The sequence below is a fragment of the Gymnogyps californianus genome, chromosome 13 (genome assembly GCF_018139145.2).
Source record: "Gymnogyps californianus isolate 813 chromosome 13, ASM1813914v2, whole genome shotgun sequence".
Taxonomy (NCBI): domain Eukaryota; kingdom Metazoa; phylum Chordata; class Aves; order Accipitriformes; family Cathartidae; genus Gymnogyps; species Gymnogyps californianus.
The window spans coordinates 14,820,589-14,847,488 of record NC_059483.1 but is presented as its reverse complement, the minus strand read 5'-3'; the positions used below and the strand labels follow the sequence as shown (position 1 = coordinate 14,847,488).

The window sequence follows — 26,900 nt, the reverse complement described above, 5'->3', positions numbered from 1 at the left end:
TTGGAAGCCCTTGACACCTCAGGCTCTTCACTGCCTTGCCTTTTTTACACACTCCACCTGTTCTCATGCACCTTCTTGCCATGGCACTATTCTTCCATCTGAGAAAGGAATGATCTAAGATCCCTTAGAGATCGAATATATAAATTACACAGCTTTGAACTGTCTCTTTAGTGGAAGTGACCTGAGAAATCAGAAACAATTTTCTGCATGAGAATCATGCAGAGGCCTATGTGTACGGCATGGCTACAGTATGCGTGCCAGTTCACTGCTGCAACTTCTCAGACTCCATTCTGCTGACACCAGGATTACCAACCGTGATGATCACTTTGACATATTTACTTATATTACTTTTCCTCTTTACTTTGCATTCATCATTTTACCCATCCTTTTTGGTACATTTCATTGTCCATGCCCACACCCCACCCCTTCACACCCCCCCCACTGCAATCAAAAGTCATTCTTTCAAAAACAGTGGCATTTTAAAAGTGCTAGAACCAAAACAAGCTAACCAAATCCAGAATGATATTAGTATTCTTAAACTGGAAGGCTTATTCCTTAAGATGATTTGAACAAAACATTATTAAGGTTTATTAGATCAAATCAGTAGCTAAGTGCATGTCAACTACAAAGCAAAACTGAAACACTTGCACTGCAGCATGTTGAACATGATGCTAAGTGGTTTGCTAAATGATAGTAAGCAAATGTAAATTAATCTTCTGAGATTCACTGGCTGGTTGGTGGCTTTTTACATGCCCCAAAATTCATCATCTCAGTGTTTTGGAATAATATGTATTTAGTAGAGATGTGACCCACAAGGAATCAGGAGAGAGAAGCTGATGGCAGGATGTTAATTTTTTGTTCCACTTACTAAATTGATTATATAATAAAAAACTTCTGGGAATGTGCTGAATTGAGTGCAGTGACTTGTTTCTTTGTTACTATTTTGTATCTAGCAAATTAGATCCAAATATGTAACACTTCCACAAGAACCAAAATATAAGCATTGGTCACATATATTAAGCCTCACTGTGTGCACCATTGAAATCTTTTTGTAGTCTTGCACAAACAACCAAACCAAATAAAAATCAAGATGGTTTAATGTAATTTATTTGAAATGCTTCCAGAAAAATTTAAGGCTATTATTAAAAAAAAAAAGTCAATACACACATTCATTCTTTCTTCTCTATCTGAACACTTTACATGCTTTTTGCTCTTTTAAAACATTTTGCTGAACAGGTTTTATGAAAATCGTTCATCATCTAATATGCTTTCCTATGCCTTTTCTTTTGCAAATTTTTCCTTTCTCTCATCTTCACTGGCATACTCATTCAGCTCTAAAAATGAAGCAGTTGAAATAAATTACAAAGCCTGAAACAGAAAAGAAAATTGACTTTTTTGAAAAACTATAAATACAGAAATATGTTCTATAGGGTAAAAATGACTTTTTTTAAAAAATAAAAATACCTTGTTTTATATTGTTTATCATCTTGTCACACTGATTTCTGTAATGCGCATCAGCATATATATATGTAAGATACTTGACATAGTAAATTTTCTGTAAACTTGTAGAACACAAGAAAAACGTTTTTGGCAATAACTTAGCAGTTTTTCTACTTTTGTTGGTACAAGTACTTTGCACAGGTTATCTTGTGTAATATCGAGGATCATTTAAATTTATTAATATATCATTTTCATAGCTTGCCATACAGCGCTGGCATTATTTCTCATACTAAGAAATACAGTATTACCCAGGGCTTCCTGAAGAGGAACAGGATGTGGAACTGAGTGTTTTAGACTGCATTTAAGTGACTCATCTGCTTCTCATCATAATGAGTAGATTAAATCAGCCACCAGAAAACACAGTAACATTTCCAATTACAGCATGAGATTAAATGCAACAAAAACTTTTAAAACAAAACTTGAGAAAAATATAAAGGATGTAATACATCCTAAAGGAAAAGCAATTCCCTTTTTGTTTAAACTTTCTCTACATAATCCCGTAGGGTATTTGTAGAGCACCATTTATATAAAATCGTCACTTAGTTTAAAAACGAACTACATGTAATTGTAAACAGATATTTACAGAAAATTAAATGTTTTAACATTAGTTTAGTGGTGTTTAAAACCAACAGTGGAGGTCAGTGGAGTGCAAAATGCTGAAGAGGGCCTATTCACAAGCAAAAGCTTTTTTCCATTCTTATCCTGTTTGGGATAAAATATATATATATATATATATATATGGCACTGAAAGCAAACTACCAGCTTATTTACAAATACCCAGTATTCTCAGCATTTCATTTAATTCAGTGCTGGCTGTAGAGGTTTGGTTGGATTTGATGGGGTTTTTTCAGTTAATTATTTTTAGCATTACATGCTTTGATAAATAAACTGTAGCACTATGCTGACCACTTCGACTGACCAGATTTTAGTAAGTTCGGTTGCTGGATCTTAGGACAGTGCTTCGTTTTGAAAAATTAATCGCTAGAGTCACTGGTTACATGGCCTGCTGTTTATAGTTCTTGTTGATGTAATACCACAAGAGTTCAGATAGGTTATTGCAAGATGTTTTTCTTTCTTTCCAAGAAACTATTTTTTTTCCTTCCATGCCTTTATGAAAACTTATTATCTCGATACCCATCCTGAAACTCCATATTAAGTCCACATATTCAGCTGTCCCATTAAAGGGCAAATAAAGTACTTCAAAAATTATGAAAAGATTCTTTATGTAATGCATATATAAACAGTAGTTCAGAGATTCTGTTTACAGCAGGACATTGAGAATAACTGGTCAAGTACCTCTTTCATCCACCTCAGATGTTTACGGAATATAATCACAGGACATGAGTTGCAAGAGATTCCAGCTTATACAGATCGGCAGTTACAGTACTACACTCATAGGTACAAATACAAGGAGGACTGCATTGACATTGTCACAAAAATATTTTAAAAGTGCTTCTCCAAATGGTTCCATGTATGGAATGCAAATACTGTACAGGTAAGAGACAGATTTTCTTCCATGAACTCTAAGTTTTTGTCAAACATTGGTTTCTATTTGCTTTTCATTTTCACAAGAGTTTGTCTGTTCCATACGTTCACAGTCGATGCTGATCTCGCTGGTGTCCATACTACAGTCTGACTCACAGTCTGATTGGTCCATTTGCTCGAGCGTGGTTTCTCCCTGGGGTACTGTGCTTCCATTTGGTGATAAAAGAAAATGTGCTTCCGAGTTCAGCATGCCAGCTTTGCCTGCACACGTAACTTTTTCTTTGGCCTGGCGGATGCAGTTAAGCCACTGTTGTTTGTTGAAGGAGTCATTGGCTTGGAGCGAGTGAGACTGGCTTTGAGATCCATTTTTGAAGCTGACTCTAAAGAAGTTTTTGACTGAAAGAAACAATACGTATCAAAACACTGAATGCTTTGGGTGAATGGATATTATAATAAATGAGTATATTAAAATAACAGAATCTGCAAAATCTTTGACGTATGGTGATTTCCTGCCAATACCATGTCAGACCAGAAAGAAGAGTCTAGGTATTTCCTTGTTTCGTGGGGCAAGAACACAGAACACTACAAGCACTTCTAATAATTTCTTATTGCTGGATTAAACAATTTTGGTTCTGCCATGAGAGCCACTATGAGCTACCCATAAAGCTTTCAGTGAATCAGCAGGATTAAGGCTTCTCCCACACTTCAATGCCTCTCCTCCTACTTCTCTGCAAAACAGATTTCCAGAACCTCTACTGAATACTGTGCCTTGTGTCAGCTGGAGGTTGCCTCATCTCTTCCATTCATTAATAAAGCGAATACATACCAAAAACCCTCAAAGTTTTCACAAGATAAGTGAGATTCAAAGGACCCTTGTAATACAAACAAGCATCTTTATAATATGGTTAATTAGAAGGACATTAACTCTTACCTCTTGACATTAACATGAATAGCTGCAGTCTTAACACTGAACACTACATCAATTATCTGTCAGCTAAAAGACTTAGTTATGGAATAGCAATCAGTGTCTCCATAATACAAGAAAAGTCATAACAGCTAAAGCTTATCTTAAGATTTCAAAATACACTTGTTCATAATTTTGTGGGTTTGCCACTACATCCTACATATTCTCCCCTTCTCAATTCAGTACAGAAGCAGGTGTGTGGAGAAATCCTATTATCAATATAGTGAACTTTGAGAAACAATCTAAAAGAAGCAAGTTACAACATAATAAACTAGTCAGATACAAAAATCAAGATGTTGGATGTAGATAGTGTGGATTTTAGAGAAAACATCCTGATGTCTCATTGGCAGGTGTCTTAAGGTTATAATCACCTTATATAGGCAAATAAAAAATAAAGGTGTAGGCATACTTCTCTCATTGTTGCTGAACGCACCACGTATGGATCCACCCAATCGCACCTCTCCATCTTGCAAGTCTTCTAGCACGAGCTCCCTCACCGGAATTGGCTGCCGATACAGCTGGTAGCAGAGCTGTTCATTATGGGTGATAGCTCGAGTAATCACCAGCACTTCTTCAAAGAGGAAGACATGCAGTTTCTATTAAAATTAATAAATAATAATGCATTATTCCTTTGTTAGAACATCATTAAAATGTATTTAAACTCTAGTATATTATAACCTTGTGTTTTCAACAGTTAAAATAAGGATTCCTCTCTTCCCGCTATTGAAGTCTTATGGCGTAACAGCATATAAGTATGTAAATATAACAGTTTAAAAAATTCTAAAATTATTTTTCCTGTCCTCTTCTCAGTTTCTTATGTCATGATCCTAATTAATCTTTCAGTGTTGAGGCCTTGAAATGTTGTGCATGACATTTTAAAGCTCTCTCCATCAGCATGCTTATACGCATTCTTCTTTGACACCCACTTTAACTTTTCTCTACTGCCTGTATTACTAAGAAACAGGCAATCTTATTCATCCAAATATTTTCAATGAACAATTATGAGCAATCTTTTTACAATTCACACGCTACTCACAATCAGTTTCACCACAGCTCTTTGAAGCTCAGAAAATTACTTTTACTCCTAGGTGGCACAAGTCACCTGTTATCATCTTTAAATTATGTTCGTCCTCACATTTTGCAATCTCCAGTGGCTTCCAATAATAAACAAACTGAAATTTTAAATTTATTTCACTTGATATCATGCACTGAAATTAATTTTTTGTTTTTCACTTCCAAAATTTTCTTGCCAATCACGAGTAACTGTTCTTCACTTCTAAAGTTGACCTGACTCTAAATCTAAATAGACGCATTATTTGCAGTTTTAACACAAGATGGATCGTCAGATCCATTTAGCTCACTGTCCCATCTTCCAGTAGCTCATCCTTTCAGAAAACTATAATGAAAGAGGTAATTATAGCAGAAACCTTTCCCAATATGGCTTGGCAGTCTTCTAATATTGAAGAAGTCCATCTTCATTCTATTTTTCCACAACAGACGCCTCATTTTATATCCATGAATAGTCCAATTTGCTTCCACTTGTGCCACTCTAAGTCTTTGCAGGACACATACCTAAACTTTTTGTTCGTTCCTTATTCCGCAGTGCTGTCATCTTTTGTATTAACAGCGACCCTATGCAGAGTCTGGTAAAGAATCTATCCATTATGTGTATCAGTTTAGACATTCGACAAATGGCTACCTTCTCATAGGAATGAAATATGAAAGAAAGCAAAAACGTGTGAGATTAAACATTTGACGTATATACAGGTATGGATGTTTGCTTGTTAAGTGGGGTTGGGTTTTGTTTAATATTCTAAATGTGCAGCAAAAATACCTTGTTTATTTTGAAACTCAAAATGTTATATCTGCAAAATGTTGCGGATTCTTCATAACGTAAAGCTTTGTTATGGCTGATTTTAGTGGAAGTCATATGAAACTCCTTTCAATGGTGAGATCTCTTATTTGCTGCAAAAGCTAATACTCTGTAATAGCAGGTGTGAAAAGGAGACTGATAACATCCGTGACACGGACAGTGGGATTGAGTGCACCCTCAGCAAGTTTGCCAATGACACCAAGCTGTGTGGTGTGGTCGACACGCTGCGGGGAAGGGACGCCATCCAGGGGGACCTTGACAGGCTTGAGAGGTGGGTCCCTGCGAACCTCATGAAGTTCAACAAGGCCAAGTGCAAGGGTCAGGGCAATGCCAAGCACAAATACAGGCTGGGCGATGAGTGGATTGAGAGCAGCCCTGTGGAGAAGGACTTGGGGGTATTAGTGGATGAAAAAGTAAATATGAGCCAGCAATGTGTGCTCGCAGCCCAGAAAGCCAATTGCATCCTCGGCTGCATCAAAAGAAGTGTGACCAGCAGGTCGAGGGAGGCGATTCTCCCCCTCTACTCCGCTCTCGTGAGACCCCGCCTGGAGTGCTGCGTTCAGCTCTGGGGCCCCCAGCGTAAGAAAGACATGGATCTGCTCGAGCAAGTCCAGAGGAGGGCCATGAAAATGATCGGGGGCTGGAGCACCTCCCCTATGAAGACAGGCTGAGAGAGTTGGGGTTGTTCAGCCTGGAGAAGAGAAGGCTCTGGGGAGACCTTATAGCAGCCTTCCAGTACCTAAAGGGGGCCTACAGGAAAGATAGGGAGGGACTCTATCAGGGAGCGTAGTGATAAGACAAAGGGTAATGGCTTTAAACTGAAAGAGGGTAGATTTAGAGCAGATGTAAGGAGGAAATTTTTTACAATGAGGGTGGTGAGGCACTGGCACAGGTTGCCCAGAGAGACTGTGGATGCCCCATCCCTGGAAGTGTTCAAGGCCAGGCTGGATGGGGCTTTGAGCAGCCTGGTCTGGTGGAAGGTGTCCCTGCCCATGGCAGGGGGGTTGGAACTAGATGATCTTTAAGGTCCCTTCCAACCCAACCCATTCTATGATAAGAATGATCTGTTTTTCAGCCCAAATCAGAGACACGCACAAACATAAAAATATCCCACACTGTCAATTGTATTCAAGGAATAGTGTGGAAACCTCCCGAAAATGCTGGGGAATTTTAAATACTGTTCATAAATTGAAAAGAATTAGTTATATACTTAATGTTATGCTAGCAAACAAAGGCAGGGGTAGTGTGGATGGAATAAATAAAGGTCACCAGAAAGATGAAAATTGCCAGTTTCTTCCTGCTAGTTTACTATACATTAACTGCCTGCCTGATCTTTATCAGGTGAACCAGAAAACGGTATCCATTTCATCTTTCCATCTCAGCTGTATGGTAAAACATGATCCTTCTATTGTATGCATAAACATGCTCCACAGAAGCACTCCCAATGCTGAACAATGCATTTAGAATCCTGCTTACTTTGTTTGTTGGGTTTTTTAATAAAACTTTCATAAGCTCAGTTAATGAGAAAAAGATCTTTTTTCATTGTTTGTCCATTCAAACTTTCATGTTGTTTCTATTTAACCTTGGGAAAAAAAAATACCTAAGAATGACTGGTTTCTCTTCTATTAATATCTCTACTAATCTGCATGTTTGGTTTGGTTTTTTTTTTTTTTGAAAACGGAAACTCAGCTTATGACACTTATCAATAGTGCAGACTCCTGGAGACTAGAATTCACAGTATCAAATACCAAATTTCTCTGCTCAATAAATTAACTTTGACTTCAACAAATAATCAAGTAAAACATTCTTAATAACCACAGCTTTTGACAGATTTAAAATTTGTTAGTACATTTTGTGTGTCATCATAGACATTACTATCATGTCTCTAAGACCAGAAATATGTTTCTTATTTGCTTTTTTCCCCTGCAAGTTTTATTGAAATTTATCAGATTTACAATTTAGCCAGGATATTGTTTAGGTCCCCTTAAGAGACAGAGACACATATAGGCTTATTATCTCCATATACAGATATTTGACTGCTAACAAAAAAGATGAGTTCTATATATAATAGTTAATATTTATCAACTTCCTATACGAGGGTGATGTTTCTGTATGTATACTCACAGCTCTTTTAGCTGTCATGCAAAATGAAGATATCTTTAAAAGCTATTTATGACAAAATATTTATTCCTTACCACTCCCCTGTTGTTCTTCAGTTCACCATGACAACATACAACACGTGAATTGTCAATCAATGAATCCCTTTGGCCTTCTTCAAGATAAATAAGTCTCTCTTTGTAATACTGGCATTCAGATTCACCAGTCTTTGTGTTGATTTCAGCCACTATGCCCTGAATTATATTTATCTATAGAAAAACAATGAAAACACATGAACTTTAATTAGACAGTCCAATATTCAGAGCTATCTCCTAATAATTTGAACTGTAGCTAGAAGAAAACACATTTTAATTTACAGTACATTTTTCATTAATTTTTTGCAGACCAGTCTATAAGACTATTAATATTAGCAACAAAATTAAGCAGACTACAGCGTACAAAGACACTTTAGTTTGGCTTTATCATTGTTTCTAACAATGGCTTAAAAATCTGATATTTATCTCTTTATATCAAACTGAAATAGGCAGAATTAAGATAAACAGATGTAAGAAATACAATCAGAGATGTATTTTTGTCAGCTGAAGTGTGCTAATAAGTGACACAGGACAAATAACCTGCCTTAAAAATATTTATTTAAAATAGATGATAGTTCTCTCAAAACTGCTGCATTGTATCAGAGAACAAGAAACAGAAGAACTATCAAGATCCTTATCCCGCAAAACATGTAACTAGCCCAAAACACTAAATTCTCAACTTTTGTTCATTATGGAAGTTACCCCCTGGAAATATGGTAAATGAATTTTATTTTACAATTCCACTACTTGCATATACCTACAATTTTACAATTAAAAGTAATAATTACCTTGCCTTTTTACCTTAAAAAACATTTAAAAGAAAGCTTTGCCTTTTCTATAAAAATACTCTCCCTATCCTGAACTTCCTTATAGTATGCAGTCTTTAAGGACCTTGAGATCCATTTATCCAAAACTTAAAATACGGCTCCTTAATTGGGCACGTGGATGTGAAATTCTGTTGATTTTAGTCAACTCTAATAGTGATCGTAGGTTGCTTCGACTGATCAAATTCCTCTGTTAAATAACTGGAGGTGGAGCAGGGGAATGGGTTGAGACATACATGCCCAAACAGATAATTCAAGAATCTACTGATCCCAGGAGATTTATCAGGGATCAGCTTGGCCCAATGTGCTTATAGCAGATTGTCAGACAGGAAGACAAATGTACTTCATAAGCCTAAGGCAGCGTTAAGAGCCAACCACATAGAGTAATTTCTGTTTCCTAATCTAACTTGGCAAATATACAATTTATGAAATACATCACTTCAAAGATAAACAGTGTTCTGCTGAAGCAGAATACCACAAAGCTACATAAGGCTATTGAAATATCAAGAAAAAAATCCTGATTATATTTTATTAAACAATTACCAAATGCAAGTACTGGAAGAAAGCTTTTAAAATATTTTTTAGAAGATATTACCAGACATTATGTAGAAAAGCAAGCCTTAGAAATAAGCAGAAGAATTCTTTGAGATATTTATGATTTTTGTTTGGGTTTAAAAGAATATGCACAAGGGGAAAACGTACCTTTATAGATTACATCTAAATGTGAGTATCCAAGCTTTGAATTTAAACCATAGTTGTCCAATTTTACAACAGAGAAGTTGGGTTGGGCAAGGGATTTGGGGAAGGAATAGCAGAACAATAGTGGTCAGGTACATGTGTTTTGAAACATACGCTTTCCAAAAAAAAGCAGGGCTGTCATTTTTCAGCAAAGAAATACTAAAATGTACAAAATATTCAAGTCTAGGCAAATCATAAATTTTGTCCTCAAAATATTAATGAAATTTACTTATATTTAAATACTATTCAAAAGCAGTAGGATACTGATGATATTTATTTATTCATTAATTTAGAAGTGTGTTTCAAACAAATTCGCCACAGTAAACTCATTTACTCCCAGATACACATTTGCATGTGTGCACATATTATTGGATTATATATATATGTGTGTGTATATATGGGAAAGAACAGAAATCTTCGAAACCTTTTGGAATATGTGAATCAGGTCCCTTTTGATTAATAAGGAAGTTTTAGAGCCTTGGATTTATCCCTCTGGTTTTACTGCAGAAAGCACAATACTATTCTGAATAAAAAACAGAATGAAGGCAAATTTCAGCAACATTCCTGCAGATGATAATTAATCTAGATTCAGAGGTTACGTAAGGTCTCAAGCCAGGGAATAAAACTTACCTAAATGATCTAAAACCTGAAAAGAAATCTCCACATCACCCACCTTAGATTAGAACGGAAAATGACATTGAAAGGTGTGCTGGTTTGGGTGGGGATAGAGTTAATTTTCTTCATAGTAGCTAGTATGGGGCTATGTTTTGGATTTGTGCTGAAAACAGTGTTGGTAATACAGGGATGTTTTAGCTATTGCTGAGCAGAGCTCACACAGAGTCAAGGCCTTTTCTGCTCCTCACCCCACCCCACCAGCGAGTGGGCTGGGGGTGCACAAGAAGCTGGGAGGGGACACGGCCGGGACAGCTGACCCCAACTGACCAAAGGGATATTCCATACCATATGACATCATGCTCAGCATATAAAGCTGGGGGAAGAAGAAGGAAAGGAGGGACGTTTGGAGTTATGGCGTTTTGTCTTCCCAAGTAACTGTTAGGCATGATGGAGCCCTGCTTTCCTGGAGATGGCTGAACACCTGCCTGCCGATGGGAAGTGGTGAATGAATTCCTTGTTTTGCTTTGCATGTGTGTGCGGCTTTTGGTTTACCTATTAAACTGTCTTTATCTCAACCCATGAGTTTTCTCACTTTTACTCTTCTGATTCTCTTCCCCACCCCAATGTGGGAGAAGTGAGCAAGTGGCTGCGTGGTGCTTAGCTGCCAGCTGGGGTTAAACCACAACAAAAGGTAAATACAAAATGGACAAGGATCAGACAACAGCTGTGGAAAACACCTCCCATCCCTCACCCCTTTTTTTTTTGGTATCACTTTGCTACTGAAATAGGATTTAATTGGGGCAGTGGGGCTGGATATTTCATATACTAGTTTCAGCTGTTCGTGTAAGTATTAGCATTTCCATATTTTATGTAGTGTCTCTTAATTCATTAATAAGCTACAAGTGCTATAATCTCGTAAAAAAATCCCAAACCCAACAGTAACTCACAGCTTCTTCAAGGTGCTGCTGATCTGGATGATCATTTGGTGTGTGTCTCAAAATTTCTCTGAGTAGTAATGGATATTTAACCAAACGGCTTCTTGGGATGTCAAGGAAATTCCAAAGGTCCAGTTTGCGACTAAAAGGAGACTCTAAGCAGCGCTGTAGGAAATCTTGCACTCTATGATCTTGTTTCTTGTGATCCAATAAAGCTTTGGCTGCTACTTGATTGCTGCAGTAGCTATCATAGGAGTTTAGGCATGGAAGCTGAGGAAAGGAATAAATTATTCTGCAGCTGAAACAAAGCACAGTTTGCTACATCGAAAGTTTCAAGTGATTCAGGATGTCAGAACTCATGCTGAGAATCTTTTAGCTGGAGATTTATCCACAATTTATTGATGATAATGTTTCCAACATATATAAGGTTTACAAGGGTCCTCTGACCACCTTGTTCATCATTTAAATCATTTAGAAGCACTAGCTCATCTCTCAGTTCCTAGAGATCTCCAATATTATTCCAAAGCATTAAAAATATCCTTAAGACTGAGCACTACTTAGTGCAGACAATAGTTGAACACAGAAGTCTGATTTTAATAATGAATGGAAATAAAAGCCTAGGAATGAGTACTCCCAAACCTGGCCTTTTTTAGATAAGTAAACTTCTATAGTCAAACTTGTATATTGCCCTCAAGAACCTTGACCAAACTAAGATGACAGAACCGTGACTTAAATCTGAAAAAAAAACTAGCTTGTATGTTGATTAGAACAATATATCCATTTACAAAACCTGCTATATTAACACACAATTATATGTAAAATCTTCAATGAAGGAAATTAGACTCGGACATATTTGGACCAAGAGAAGTTCACTGGTGTTCAAACACACCAGAAAATAAATATATTTAAAATTACTTTATGCAAAGAAAAACAGAGATAATTTTTGACACTTAGACGCTTATCATTAACTATTTGCATTACGTACTAGTAGTGATCATGTTTCTCTTGTTTACAATAGGCCACTGTTTCACACAGAGCTGCTAAATATGTTATTACCTAATCCCTTAAAAATTTCAAGCCCTTTTTTCCCTGCTGAATTTCATTACTTACATATACTTCCAAGTAAACTTTTCACATATCTAAATCCTTTAAAAAATAGCTCTTTTTTAATATAATGAGCAATTTCATCAACAAAACTAACAAAAGCTATTTTCACTGTTTATGTTGTTGGATGCTAGTGAAAGTGAACTTACCAACCTTTTCTTTTGTGGGGCAGCAATAGCATCTCTCTTGTATCCCTGTCTGCCTTATTTTAATAAACTTCTAGAAAATTGGTATCTTTGACAGCGCTAACTACCTGTTACCTTGATTGGAACAGACTGACATTGAAAAATAACTGTAGGGTGCCTTTACACAATGTGACTGTTCAAGCTTCATTTCCCTAGGAAACCAGAATACAAATGGGGGCAGATTCTTAAATTATCTACATCAGACAAACTCTAGTCTGACTCTTGATTTTTATTTAAAGCATATTAAATACTGCTCATCTCCTGAATAGCAAAAGCTTTAAAAACAACATTCTAGTCTAAATCTTTTCATGGAAAATCCCTGAAAAGAGAAAATATTCCATTATGTCTCTAAATAGTTGCCTTACCTTTTAAAAATACTTTGAGAATATATTTTTGGCATGTTATGCTAGATATGGAAAGGAAATTGTCTGATAAAAACTATGTTGCAGCTCCAAACTGAAGTCCCAAAATTGGTTAAAAACTCTGCCTTACCCAACCCACAAGGATATGGCCAACATGTTCTGTTGATCCATCAGATTTCCTGACTTCTTGAAGTCGCCGAAGAAGATCTGATCATGATGGAAAAAAAAAAGAAGAGAAACTTCATTTAATGAACCAGATGACTATAATTCTATGTGCAGTAGTAACACAGACAAAGACTATTTGAGTTTTACCTTCATGTAGAGGAATTAGAGAGTCCAATGTTCCAAAAATTTGGTTCAACTCTTGCTCTGTCATTATGGAAAGTTTAAGCATTGGGTCATGATAAGCCTGAAAAGAAAAAAGGGGAGCTCTGTAATTAATATATCATTGGTAGCTGAAAAAATTACTGATAGCATTTAAAGCTCCCTGTAAGTAAAAACAGACTAATTGCTGAGAATATTTTAAAGTTTCATAACCATATCTTAAACTACCAATTTCATATTTAAAAAAAAAAAAAATTAAAGCAGCACATTTAAGTCTTTCAGAAAGAATGGGAAAATAGAAACATGTTTTGGGTTTTTTCCCCTCTTACTGTCTTAGCAATTACAAAAAGCAAGGATTATTTTAAAAGTGATATGAACCATTGTGGTGGGTTTTGGTGTTTGTTTTTTTTTTAAAAAACATACCTTTTTTGCTAACTTCAGATCTTCTATCAAGTCTTCTTCTCCCTGGGAAAGTTCAAAGATAGCCTGTAAAAAGAGACACAAATATTATAAAATATCTTTAATCTATACTCAACTTGTGGACTTGATGTTATATTCTGAACAGCTGTCTTAATACCATGTAGCAGAATTTCTCTGCTAAATCTAATTGCAGAAATAAAGTAAGGCTTTATTCCATAGCTACAGAATCATGTACAGTATTTTTTAAAACAGAGCTATATCAGATTGTTCATAAAATGCTTATCTGAAATAGCCACAGAATTAATTGTTTTCAAACAGATGTGTTTCCAGATGGGGGAGTTATCTTCAGTGTGATATTTTGACTCAACTATATCTTAACCGTTTATACAACTATTTGCATAGCAGTTTGTTGTGTTCCATTTTAACTCATGCAGTGCTAGAAGTTCCAGGTGTAAGTCAAAGACAGATCGTCTTTAAAACATTTCTTTGGTAGTCAGCACTTTTGTTTTGGTACCAGTTCATTCTTTTGTTATGCAGGCTGAGCTCTACTTAACTGTCAGATGATGTTAGTTACTTCTCTGGAAGCAGATTTGAGACTTTAAAGCTGGCAGATTAAAAATAACCACCACCCTAATACACTGGCTTATCAAAATACCATTGTATTTACTTGCATGATTTCATTCTGAACTGGGGTACAGTAAAAGTTAACAACAATTTGGTAAGTTAGAATTACTAACTTTACAGTCAAGTCAAGGCTTTCAACCTGCATAAATCATGGAAGAACATCTTCAGCTAGTGTGGATTCTTGTAGCTTGATAATATGCATACATGGAAGGCTCGCCACAGTGTGAGTTAACTAACAGCGCATGCATGGAAGTGGTTCAGATACTCTGTTGAGGCATGCAGTATAAGAACCAATATAAAGCAGAACCCTCATGCAAAACTTCCTGGAATACAGCTCATTTATTTGGGCTCTAGGAAGGGTCCTGGCTTCTACCCCAAGACAGTAACGATTGTTACGCTATGCAAACAGTTTCTACAGTTTATTTTTCAATAAGCTGCCTTTGAAGTTCTCAATTTTAAAAGTTATTTCCTATGAATTCTTGTACAATGTTATAATCTGCACAAGAAATGCTTGATGTTACTGTTGTTTGATTTATGACTCAGTCCTTGAAGTATTCTCAGAGAGATTGTTATAAACTTCATTGATACTGCTGGAAATTTCTTTAGAAAAAAAAATTCTTGATTCTGCAGGAACTCTGTCATTGGCTGCAACATGAACTATTTAGAATTTGTCATGTACAACACATTAAAACCACTGATGTACTCTTTTTTTGCTTTGGAAGATACATCTTTTGATCAATATTTCATCTTTCTAGCACTGAAAACTTCCTCAAAGACACTCTTTTCCAACAAGGGAAAAGATTGTGCATTTCTGTGCATACGTATCACTTGATGAATACTTGTTCCTGAAATAGCATGTTCATCTATCATTACTTGAACAACAAAATGAAACATCAAAGTATCAACCATCACTACAGAAACTGTCATACAGAACATGTACACACATGCAGCCAATCACAGTACAACATATCTTAGTAACTTCACATTTATTAAGGAAATATGATGAGCTGATTTTAAAAAAGAATATATTCATCTAACATAGCTTGAATTATAAAGACTAGGGATGGAATTCTGCTTCTAGTGGAGGTGGTGACGTTCTGTTTAATTTCCGGAAAGCTTCAAGTGCTATCCCAATGCCTACTAGCATCCCTCAACTCCATGCTTTAAAGATGACTTCTGAACATGAAATTTATGGTAAAAAGAAATTTAAAAATTTATACCTCTTGACGCTTGATTTCTTTAGATGTAAGCATGTGATTGACACAGACATCAAAGGTCTCACTCCATAGTTTGCTGTCTCTCCGCTTTGTGTTAGCAGGTGGCATATTTCGAGACCATGGCCGTGGACTGAACAGATCTGGGCGACTGTCACTACGGAAACTGATAGAACGCTAGAAATATATAGAAGAGTAGTTTTTATTGTTAGAATAGTTTCACATTACACTTTTTTTTTCCCCTAAGGAATTTATATATATAGTTCAGTACAACAAACGTTATCTAATTAGTTTTTACTGTGAACTTAATGGCAATGTTTAGTACTGGGAATGTAAGAGAAATTATTTTAATACATCTTTATGGGAGGCCAGTACTTCCATTCCTGCAGTGAACTATGTCCATGTCCTGTTCTCAACATGTTTAGAACTATACAATGCATTCATACACCATGCAACAAGAATGAACTACAGGGATAATGGCAGAATGGTCCAACACACTGAACTAACATAACTGATCAAATACAAAGTTGCACTTCAGTAAACAGACAGGAATTATTCATGCATTACGCATATCTGCCTCATTAGATCCCTCATACTGAAAAATTTAGAAGTTATGCAAAATTTAGACACAAAACTAGTATGAATACTACTTTGATTAATTTTGAAAGAAAAATTCAATTGTTACACAGAAACTCTGGAAAGCTAGGACAGCAAAATCTGGTAGATAAACTCATCTTGTGTATCAACTGAGAGTCAACAGAATTGTTGAGTTTTGTTTATTTTGGGGGAGTGGGATTGTTCAAAGATGTCTGTATTGCGAAACAATAGGTCCTACCCTCGAGGATATCAGATGAAAAGGTGCATTACGTCAAACACATATTAATGGTTTAAGAAAAAAAAAAAGTTCTCTCAGTTGGGCAGAAAGACGGTTCATAAAGTGAGGCTGCCCTTCAAAGCCTTTCCTCTTACCTTAGCAAGTGTCTTGCTACCTGATGGTAAAACTTTTTTTTTTTTTGGTAAACTGTCAGAATCATGAAAGATTTGATTGCTATAATCGTTACAGATATGTCCATATGCAGGATTAAATAATTAGTGCTGTAATGCTCTAACTGACCAAACTGGTTTTGATACACGAGAAACCCTTTCAACTGGTAATATCCTGCCTCTTGAGATGTATAATGAGATCAAGAAACTAATTCACGTAGAAAGGTGTGAAATGGGTATCTGACTGAAAAGAGAAGAACAATCACATTATCTTTAAGGAAAAGGTATGTCAATATTCAGATTTTAATGTTTATGACAAGCAACAAGCCAGATTCTTTTCACACCACTTGCTCCTACTTATTTCTTAGCATTTGAAGAAACATGTTAAACAGTCAGTGGTAGCAGATAGCAAATTGTGAAATACCAGTATTGTGTTCTACTATTGTAGAATCTTTATTAGTAGTTCTGGAGCCTCTAAACTCTGATGATGTGTACCAGCATTTCTGTATCTATTATGTGGTCTGGTCTTAAACTTCAATAAAAACAAGTCCAATTTTAAGTGAGACTTGAGAGTTCTATTTGCCTGTAGACTCTTAGAAAGAGTTCAGGCTAAGGATGGATACTTTATGCTCTCACTGTGCTATTTTGAAAAGATTCCTTTCTTGCTTCATTAAAATTAGAGGCTTCTTTTTGAGGTCCAACCTCTGAAATGCCTCAAGTATTTCACATTGTTGAAATACTCTACATTTTATTGTTATTTAAAACCCGCCTTACATAACACAATCGTCTTTCAATTGCCTTGGGTAAGAATATTTAAAACAAAATAAATTCACTTCATTTCCAGGTTGAAAGCAGCTTATACAAAGTACAATATTTGAAATTCTCCTCTGAAGATAAGAGCCCATGAAATGCAAACAGTGCCTATAAATACAATAGGTTTTTAAAATATCAGAAGACATATTATATAAAACCTGTGCCTTTTAACAGAGGCCATTTTGAGCCCTACTTGGAATTGACAAAACCTCTAAAAATAAACACACACATATATATACCAACCTTCCAAAACTTTGTAAGTCAGGTGCTAGTCTTCCTTCAAGAGTTAAGAAGATAAAGAAACAAATGTGAAATTACATGCTTAATTTATACTTGTTATAATGATGAATCATGGAACCCATTATTTTGACATGCAAATGGAAAGATTAGGGAAAAGAGGCAGGTGTGTTGCATCCACAAATCACCAACCATGAGAATGCAGCCAAGCAGAACAGTTGTCATTCCATGACCCAAGGTGGAATGCCCCTTTCCATGCATCCCCATATGCATCCTCCAGTACATAGCTCCTTTGTTTGTGGTGGTGTTTTCTTACAGGACTGTTTTATGTCGAATGAAGAAAGTACTTATAATGAAAAGCACCAGACAGACTGATTTTTAAAGTAAATGTCTTGATCTTGAAACCTTTTAACAAAAAGTCATGTCATAAAATGGCATGCACCCGTAACAGCAAACTGAAATTACATACAGTGTTTTGAGAAAAGTAAGCTTTCACATCCACTGATAGTAACGTTTCTTTATGCTGCATGATAATGCTTGATACTATTCTCTACAGCCCTATACTGTCCTCCATTGGGCAGAAGGGGCACAAAAAGGCTAAGAGACTCAAAAGGAAACCAAACTCCCCAAAATCCTGCTTGCTTGCTTAGCATCTTTGCTACCCGGACACAGTAAGTACGTATTTAAATGATTTCTCCCATACATGAGCCTTTTAATGAAGCATACAAAGTGTACCTTGCTTAATATTAATATGGAACATTGGATTGAGGGTATTTATTAGTGGAAAGGGACAGAAATGTTTTGAGCTGTTATTTAACAGTGAGGACAAATTTAATTTCAAGAGCAAGTGGCTTCTTTGTCTGGCACATTTCCTTCTTTTATACACTAACACAGCAAAGGCAAAAACACTGACTGACTTATCCTGGTACACTGAAATCTAGTTAGGCTGGGAATCACATACTTCAGTGTGGAATCCAAGCTTATTTTAACATATTATCTTCTCCTTTGCACACACATTGCAGAAATTAGCTTGTAAAGCTATTAAGAGACAAACTAATACATCACCAGGGAAATAGTATTTAATGCTAAAATTAATACTTTGTCCCTTGAGAGTTAAGCATACTTGAATCATCAAAGAATAGAAATGAGATGTAAACCTGATATATAAGCCTATCTAAAGAAATCCCCAAATAAACAATAAATTATTTCAATAAAACTCTCTGATAGTTTAAGATAAATGTACAACATGAGTTCAACCATCTCAGTTCTACTACTTTACCCATTGTTTTGCAAATAAACAGACCCATTTCAGTTTAGTGGAATAGAGCCCTAAACTGAAGTTCTACCAGAAATTTTTAAAAACAAGTTTAAAGGTGTTCTGATGGTATCTTTGGTTGGTACTTGCCACGAAAGGGGGGGGGGGGGGGGGGGGGGGAGATCAGTCATATGATAGAATCCCATGAAGGAATTGTAGGAATGTCAAAACAGCATTTCTATGTCTCCAGTCTTTTAAAAATATTTTCCTAGTTTCTGGCTTCCTTAAAAAACATGTCCAGCATACTGGTTAAAAATTATGCCCATCAGGGATTATTAAAATTTTCATATAATTCCAAAAACTAAAGGAGCTGGGGAAGAATCCAGCCACAACCCCTGACTTCGTTTACTGTATTTATCTGACTGCAATAGCTTTCCCTGGCTGTTAGAAGACTGTTACTATGAAGGGTTTATGTGTTACTGATGTTAATTCATGCAATTAACAAACCTTAATTTCAGCTGCAGTAAAGCAAACAGCTTCATGTACTGGGAAAAGGACACTACAGATCAAAGTCCTAGCATTCAGAACTGATGTTAGAAAGAGTTTTCTTCTTAAGGATTTTTAGAAATTTCTGTTGTCCTAAGATAGATAAAAATAATTTGGACTCCCTACTTAAATTCAAGACACACTGATGAAAACTGAAGTTGCAGAGGAAGCTAGCCAGACTTTAATTTCTCTCTTTAGCATCAACTGGATTTCTTTTTCTGATCCTATTTTCAGCTTTTAAGCTGAACAGCACAGCTGTGAATAAGACCAAGCAGATCATCATAATCATGAGTCTAGCTTGATGTGGACTGAAAGTACAGCTATGAAATAAAGTCGTTTTCCAGGTGGATAAACAAATAAGAATACCTGCTTAGCATTTGGTATCCTGCAGATATACAGACAGACTCTGTCAGAGATGAAGCTAACAGCATTATATTAGTCAGTTAGTCTACAGTGCTCTATGTGACAGAAACAGAGTGACTACAAATAGTCAAAAAAACCCACAAAGAAAGCTGGAAAGACTTTATGTGTTTTGTTACTTGGAATCCTTGTGGAAAAGTATTGACAATAATGTGGAAAATTGTAATAAAGTTAAGACGACAAAAAAATCAAATACCTCTATAATCAATAAAATATACAAAACATGAAAAGTTGCTACAAACATATCTTAAAAGACACGACACAGATCTCAGACACAGAGGTGTTTCTCTTCAACCTGCATACAGAAAGTCCACTAATATAAAGTGGAAGTTACACGTACAGAGGTAAGGAAAATTGTGCACAATAAACTTCTTTTTTCCCCTCTTACATGTATCTTCCATTCAGAAAGAATACATAAAAAGGTTTGTTTGAAATGCCGTAAAGGAAACTCAGAATTTTCTAGTTCCTTTTATTGATGCTGTTGGAGTGGTCTTTTTGGATGGATGTTCTGTTGGCTTTGTTTTGTTTTCTTCCAGGGGAAGAAGTTGTTTGTTTTGGATGTTGTGGTGATGATAGTAGTTTTCTTCATTTTACAGATACAGAATATCTAGCAGCAATGCAAGAAGAAATATGGGTTTTGACTGAAATAACTTAACAATGAAGATACATAAAAGTTCATCCAGTAAGAAAAATCAACACTTTTTTCTTTTTACAGGTATTACAGTATGAAAAAGAACCCTGCTCTATACTGTTCCACAAGGCACAGTGACAGCTACGTCAATACATAATAAAGTAAAAAAGCTATACATGCTTCCCAGAATGTTTCTAAATAATTCCAAATGGGGCACTCAAGCACAAGAAGGTCAGTCTTTTTTTTTCCCCTGTTCTATTGCTGCTGACAAAATCAGGTAAGAAGTCAATTTACAGCCAGCTATGAAGGCAGTTTTGAGAGACATCACTAGCATTCACCACTTGGAAATGGATTCACACCTAGGATTTGGAGAACATACAGGTCGATTTCTCATCGCAGCTCCTTCAAGCACATAGTTACTTAGAGGAGATGGTATGAATAACATCACTGTTTAATCTGCTTAGAAGCAGACAGTTAATTAAAATATATTCTTATAATCAGTATGAACAGAGCAAGACAGAGATGCTTGCAACAGTAGGCCTTGCAACAAAGCCACTGTTTTCTCTCCTATTTTTGTCAAAATTTACCCTGAAACACATTTATGTAGCTCTCATCTTGGGAAGCTGCTACTACATGCATGAAAGGATAGTTTGTTTTGGAGAGTCTAAATCAAACTTTATTAAATACAATATTGTACTGGATAACCCCATCTCAAAGGCATTCACTACAGAACGATACCATAGGTACTTAAATGAGGACAACAGCTGTCTAAGGCTGTGAAAAAGGAAGCGTCGGGCTCAGAAGCAGTTTAGCCAAAAATTAATTCATTTTCCACACTCCTCACAACTGGAACTAATGTAGTCCTTTCAGAGTCGGGCCAATTTTTTCCTGGAGGCAGACTATGGAGGAGATTTATACACCCCAGGGAATACAGGCATCTCTGCTCTAGTCACGCTATAATACACCTTCTGGATCAAACCCAGACTGAGGGGAGTTCAGCCATTTTGCCTTTCCTCCAACCCCACACATGCAGCTTTTCTATGCAGACGTTCGCACTTTCAAAATCGTAGGAACCGAAAACAGGAAAACCAATGTTAAAGAAACCCTGTAATATCTGTTTTCTAGATAACTACCACTACAGAAAAATGGGGTTATTTCCCATGACTTCTAAATTATTTGTCATAAGACTCCTAGCTCTAAAGTTTTATTTCTTTCCTCCTTGAGATTAACAGATGACTTCAGTAATGCTATAATGAAGCTAATTTTGATTAAGTAACATTTTTAATACATTCAAGATATTTTTATATTTCCTCTCATCAAAGAAATCAGGCTTGTTAAATAATTTTCTTTAGACCTTATAGATGCCTTCTTACATAAACTGTTTTGAAGAGGAAACAGTCTGGCTTTCTAGGCCAGACCCACACCAATATTGCAGCTCCCAACTGTTTGCCGCTCATGATAACCATTAGGAATTCAGCACCCAAATGTTTTGCAGTATCTAGGTCTGAAGGCAGAAATACTTTATAAATTAAAGTTCCATTAGTCTCTAAGTGCGTTAAATATTATGCACCTAATCTATAATATAGAAATTGCAACTACAAAATTATTTCATTTCTAAACTGCATTTAAAATTTGCTTGCCCTTTATTAAATGACTTTTTTCCAATTGTTCACTAACTCTTTTGTTTAGGCAAGGTCAAAGTCCACTACACAGAAGGAAATTTAGCAGTCCTACACGACTAACTACACCAATAACAACATTTTCAAAGAAACCAACCAAAATTAATAGAAAGTATCATGGAAAATTCTGTTCATCAAATTTAAAAGCAATTGTAATCCTTTAGTATAACAACTTTTATATGCTACAGGTACAATAGTTTTCTTACTGGTACTTAAGAAGCATTAATTATCTGGACAGAGAAGTGGTTTTTTTGATGTGAGAGTTCTGAGCTTTTAAGTTAAGTAAGTGACCCTGTAGTCATAAGTTGCCTAAACCTGTTCGGCACATTACAATGGTGTGTATGCGCGTAAGTGCAGTTCACATTCCCATGCTAGCCCTAGAAGAAATTGTGAATATGTATGCATACCCCTTTCAGCAATGCAGTTTAATGCAGCAATGCGTTTACTGCGATTACCTGAAGTGTCTGGCTGAACCGCTTCAATGGAGTGGCTCGTACAGGAGGAATGAGACTCGCTAGTGATGTAACTCTGGAAAGCGGCTTGACCCGTTTGTTACTGGGCTCCTGTAGTAAGGGGAGGAGGACAAGGGAAAGAAAAAAAAATGAGGGTAGTGTGAGCATAATCAGATAAACATTGCTAACAGTTTTGCTGATCTTCCTAAGAAAGCATTTGTAAAAAGCAAGCTTGTAAACCTGGTATATAATTAGGGTAGTAAATAAACAATAGCAGTTTTAGAACACTGACAATGACAGATTACTCTTGGCTGGTACATACAGATCCTGGAAACAGCTGAAAAATGTAATGATGGAGAAGTTGGCATGGCTGGGAGCAGGGGAAGAGAGGAAGGTAAAGAAGGACTAAATCATTTTATTATATTAACTCATTCTTAGAAGATAAATTTTTCAGCAGTGCTCTGCAGCTAATGCATGTTATGATAATCTTGTCATTGAAAGGAATACTTTCAAATAAAAACAATTCTGTTTGTTTCTTTGCCTCTGGCACTGTCAGCATGTGACTCTATTCAGTTAAATGTATTTTATTCCAGAAAATATAATTTAGACAGAAATCTCCAACTGTAATTGTCCTTTGAGTGCATGTTCCTATGGAAATACTTATATATAGACAAACACATTAATAACATGCTTACATATATTTAATTTTTGTATAAAATAGAAAGGAAAATTAAAGAAAAATCTACCATAAAGCATTCAATTAAATGTTTTTCTTTCATATATACTTTTAACAGTGCTTATAATAATACATAGCCACTTCAATATAATATGCCAATTGTCCTGCAGATACTAAAAAAAAATGTTAGCAGAAATCGTAACACAAGAAAAAAGTGATTATAAATACATAGAAATAGAACAGTTACCCTTGGCTTCCTAACCTCCATCTGACATTTACAGGATCTTGAACAGCACATGCAAAAGGCAACTTTTGACAGAAAAAGAGCCAAACCTTCCAAGTGAAGTTAAAAAACCCATCCAACATCATATTTCAAGGACATCCTAAAGCAGTTCATCTTTCTTTTTCAGCCATGCTTATAAAGTTTGTGTAGGCTTGCTATGCCTCCAATTTCCTAGACATAGCTTTAAGAAAATGAAGCATGCCTATTATCCGTTTGTTCAGAAATCCAAATCCTTCTGGAAATAGTACAGATTTGTCATCCTTCTTGATACCAAAAAATAATATACCTCAGCAGCGATGATCATCATTTGTATTACTGGCAAGAAAAATTCTCTTCCATTAGTACAGCAACAGAGGAAAGGTGAGAAGCAGCTACATATTTAATTTACTTCTCAGCAGGCAGACCTGGAAATCCATAAATGCCAGCTGAGATGAGGGACAGAGTGTTTAACCCTCTAGCAAAAATAATATATTCCATCACACATGAAACCTGGCATTAAAGAATTTTAGCAGCCTAAATCAAGTTGCATCCTTATCTTCACCGTTGCACTGCTATTCATATTCCTTCCTTTTCAACAAGCATGTCTTTGACACAGGTTTTTGAAGGAGTATTTTTTTTTTACGTCACTGCAGCACCACTAGCATAGTTATCTACAGCATTACCATCCCCACCCCCCGACCCCCCAAAAAAGAAGAAAAATCTTTGAGATTCCACTGTAATTCTTCTCTAACTGGTAGCTCAGCCATCAGCTGTTTCTTTTTTATGATTATTCAGAATGCCAGTCCTGGTGCACAAATAATATCCCATGGCAGAGCCTGCTTGTTATGAATCATGCTGCACTGCAGTAAAAGGACATGAAGTCCCAGCCAGAGTCGGGCAGTGCTATGCCAGCAGCACAGCTTTTGCTAGCAGCTCTACCTTAGCAGCAAAGGTTACTTAGGCATAAATATCACACTCCAAAAGCAAAATCTGGAAATCAAGACTGTATGGACTTTCCAGAAGACAGGGAGAGGGGGATAAGGATTAACAGAAAAGATTTCTCCTTCTTTACTGCTGTATCCTTTCTATTATCTTTGCTGCTATGTGTATGTTCTTTGGTCGAAAGACAAAACTCATGCAAAAAAGCACAAATTTGATCTATACAACATCATAGCCATATCTTGCTTTCTGAAAGTTAAATGCTCCCCATAGTCTTACAGACCTTTTCCACTCACATTGTGATCTATTCACAATTTTGCAGTCTTTCAGTCTTAACTTATAACAAAACTAAGCCCAGAAGCCCTTGGATAATTTTGAGGAGTCTACTGACAGCAAATGAAATCACAAAAGAAGTAAATCTGTATTTCACTGCATCGCTGCAGCATTTCATTTCAGTGTGTTGCAAAAAACTTGAATGAAACTTCCTGATTAGTGTTTAAAACTAAGTAAGGAACAGCAAGTCAGTCTATCCTATTTGAATACTTCCAAATACTGTTTGTGTGACTGTAGGTGAAGTTTATTAATTACTACCCAAAGCCTAAGCTTTGGGTAAGCTTTGGCTAAGCACTCAGACCAGGAACTAATTTGCTCTGCTGTGTGGGGCACAAACCTCAGGCAGCTGTGAAAATTGATGCACAGCATCAAATAACCTTGGAGAAACTCAGCCTGAGTAAAAAGAATGGAAATCAACTTCTTCCTCTTGGAGAGTGAGAGGAATTGAAAAAACAGAAATATGATTTCCCCTTCTTCAAGTCAGACAGCCCAAAGGCTCTCTGAAACCTGTGCTGTCTCCTAGCCAAGGATGCCTACAGTTCCAGGGGGAACACAGTAGAGGCCGCCCCCCCCCCCCCCCCCCCCCGCCCTTTAAAACTCCCCCATCCATTTCAAGGAGAAAAATGCTAAGGAAGTATAATTTTTACTAATGTTCATGCTGCAAAACCTTACTGAAAACAGAAATTGATGTTAAAGACAAAGAACTCCAAAGAGAGTTTCAGTCACCATCAAAAAACATCAAACTCTTCTAGAGCTTCTAGTTGTAAGCCACCAGAGGTCAGCACTTCTCCCAGTAGTCAACGGAAAGTTAGATAATGGGTTGTGAAGGTATGCCTGCGAAGGTCCTACCCTTCCTGTGTCAGCACCCCATTTCGAAATCCTCATGCAATGTATTGTATTCTGATCTCACACTGAAAAATCTGATCAGAATTCAAAACAGCTAAATATGTAGTTCAAATTAGGAATTCAATTTTATTAAAAGAGATCAGCATTATTACAGGATTCTGTCCAATAGAATTATTTAAGATAATTTCAGAAGTCTGAGACTTTACACCTTTACCAATGAGTTCTCAAAGCAAATCTTGTTAATCATAAGTTCTTAATTATGGGGAAAGCTTTCTGAATACTTCTAACGTGATTTTCACCCTGCAATAGAAACTGTCTGGTAGGTTAAGATACCTAGCTGGAAGTGAAAACTCATCAAATCTTAGTGTTCCAGGTGTCATCTCCCTCAGAGCAGTCTAACAACAAGAGCAATCAGCACTGAGTCACCCCCTCCACTGTGGGATAATAAAGTTTGCACAGGTAAGGCTTTGACTGTGCAATGAAAATATAGCACTACCAGAGCAATTCTAAAACTGTAAGACAGTAATACTGAAACTGTTAAACACTCGATCACAGTATTTCTGTTGCATGGTCTACATCCATTCTGCCTCTACCTCCCCTCTCATCAATACCCTCATTCTCAAGCTGCGTCACCTCTCCAAACCAGCACCACAGAGAAGGTGAACAAACCATTGAGACCAATGATCTGGACAGGGAAAAAATTCCAGTCAAGTGCACAAAAAAGTAAGTTTTAAACGGATGGTTGTTTTTCTCACCAAGGGCTCTGCCCTTCACAACCAACAGATCAAATGGAAAGAGGAGAGTGTGTGAACTGTTCTGCGTTACCCAGAGATAGTGACTAGAATCTGTACTTGCACATTAGTCCAATAAGATCAGGGAGCTGCATTCCAGATGCTGCTTGCCAAGCTTCTTCAATTTCATTTATTCATATTTAAAAGAATAAACTGCTTGCGGTTAGGAATTCCTAGTACATGTGTTCATTATTTTACTAATTTGTCTCTGAAAAATCTCTCATTTTCCAGTTAACCAGGGGTCCCGCAATCATAAAATCTTTTGGGGTATGAATCTAAGCACATGAGAACGCAGAACTGTGTGATTCCAGTGTCTGTCAAGCACGAAGAGGCTCCAGTAAGGACATATTGTCCAGGTAGAATAAACATCAGATTCCAGGTCCGTACCTCTGAGTGTGCTCAGAAGACTCAGAGCTACCCAAAGTCATCACTCCTCCTTCCCTCCTCCTCCCCCCCTCCCAGTTCAGGGAGCTTAGAAACAGATGGGATTGAGGAGAGGATTTAGTGGCTGGACCCACTTGTAACAACCATCACCTGTCCAGACTGGGAACTGGGCCAAGTTATGACACAAAAAAATTCAGGAGTTACAATGTTTTGCCTGACCTTTTAAAGTTGTTATTATTGGTATTAAAAAATAATTTCAGAGTTTTGAAATTACTAAATGGTTAGACCACATT

The 26,900-nt window shown here is 36.5% G+C and overlaps 1 protein-coding gene across 4 annotated transcripts in view; it reads right to left on the bottom strand.

Annotated features, from left to right (window-relative positions):
* Positions 1 to 1,085: 1,085 nt before the first annotated feature.
* Positions 1,086 to 26,900, bottom strand: part of ARHGEF3 (Rho guanine nucleotide exchange factor 3) — a 140,490-nt gene continuing 114,675 nt past the window's right edge. For 2 of the 4 annotated variants that reach the window (XM_050904704.1, XM_050904706.1), the window contains 9 exons: positions 22,380 to 22,487; positions 15,366 to 15,536; positions 13,525 to 13,587; positions 13,090 to 13,186; positions 12,908 to 12,984; positions 11,139 to 11,396; positions 8,018 to 8,188; positions 4,359 to 4,545; positions 1,086 to 3,381 (listed from right to left, as the gene is read on the bottom strand). In XM_050904704.1, coding sequence (XP_050760661.1) covers positions 3,035 to 3,381; positions 4,359 to 4,545; positions 8,018 to 8,188; positions 11,139 to 11,396; positions 12,908 to 12,984; positions 13,090 to 13,186; positions 13,525 to 13,587; positions 15,366 to 15,536; positions 22,380 to 22,487 — 1,479 coding nt within the window. In that variant the 3' untranslated portion in view covers positions 1,086 to 3,034. The remainder of the gene's footprint in view (positions 3,382 to 4,358; positions 4,546 to 8,017; positions 8,189 to 11,138; positions 11,397 to 12,907; positions 12,985 to 13,089; positions 13,187 to 13,524; positions 13,588 to 15,365; positions 15,537 to 22,379; positions 22,488 to 26,900) is intronic. The other 2 variants (XM_050904705.1, XM_050904707.1) reach the window with 2 other exon arrangements.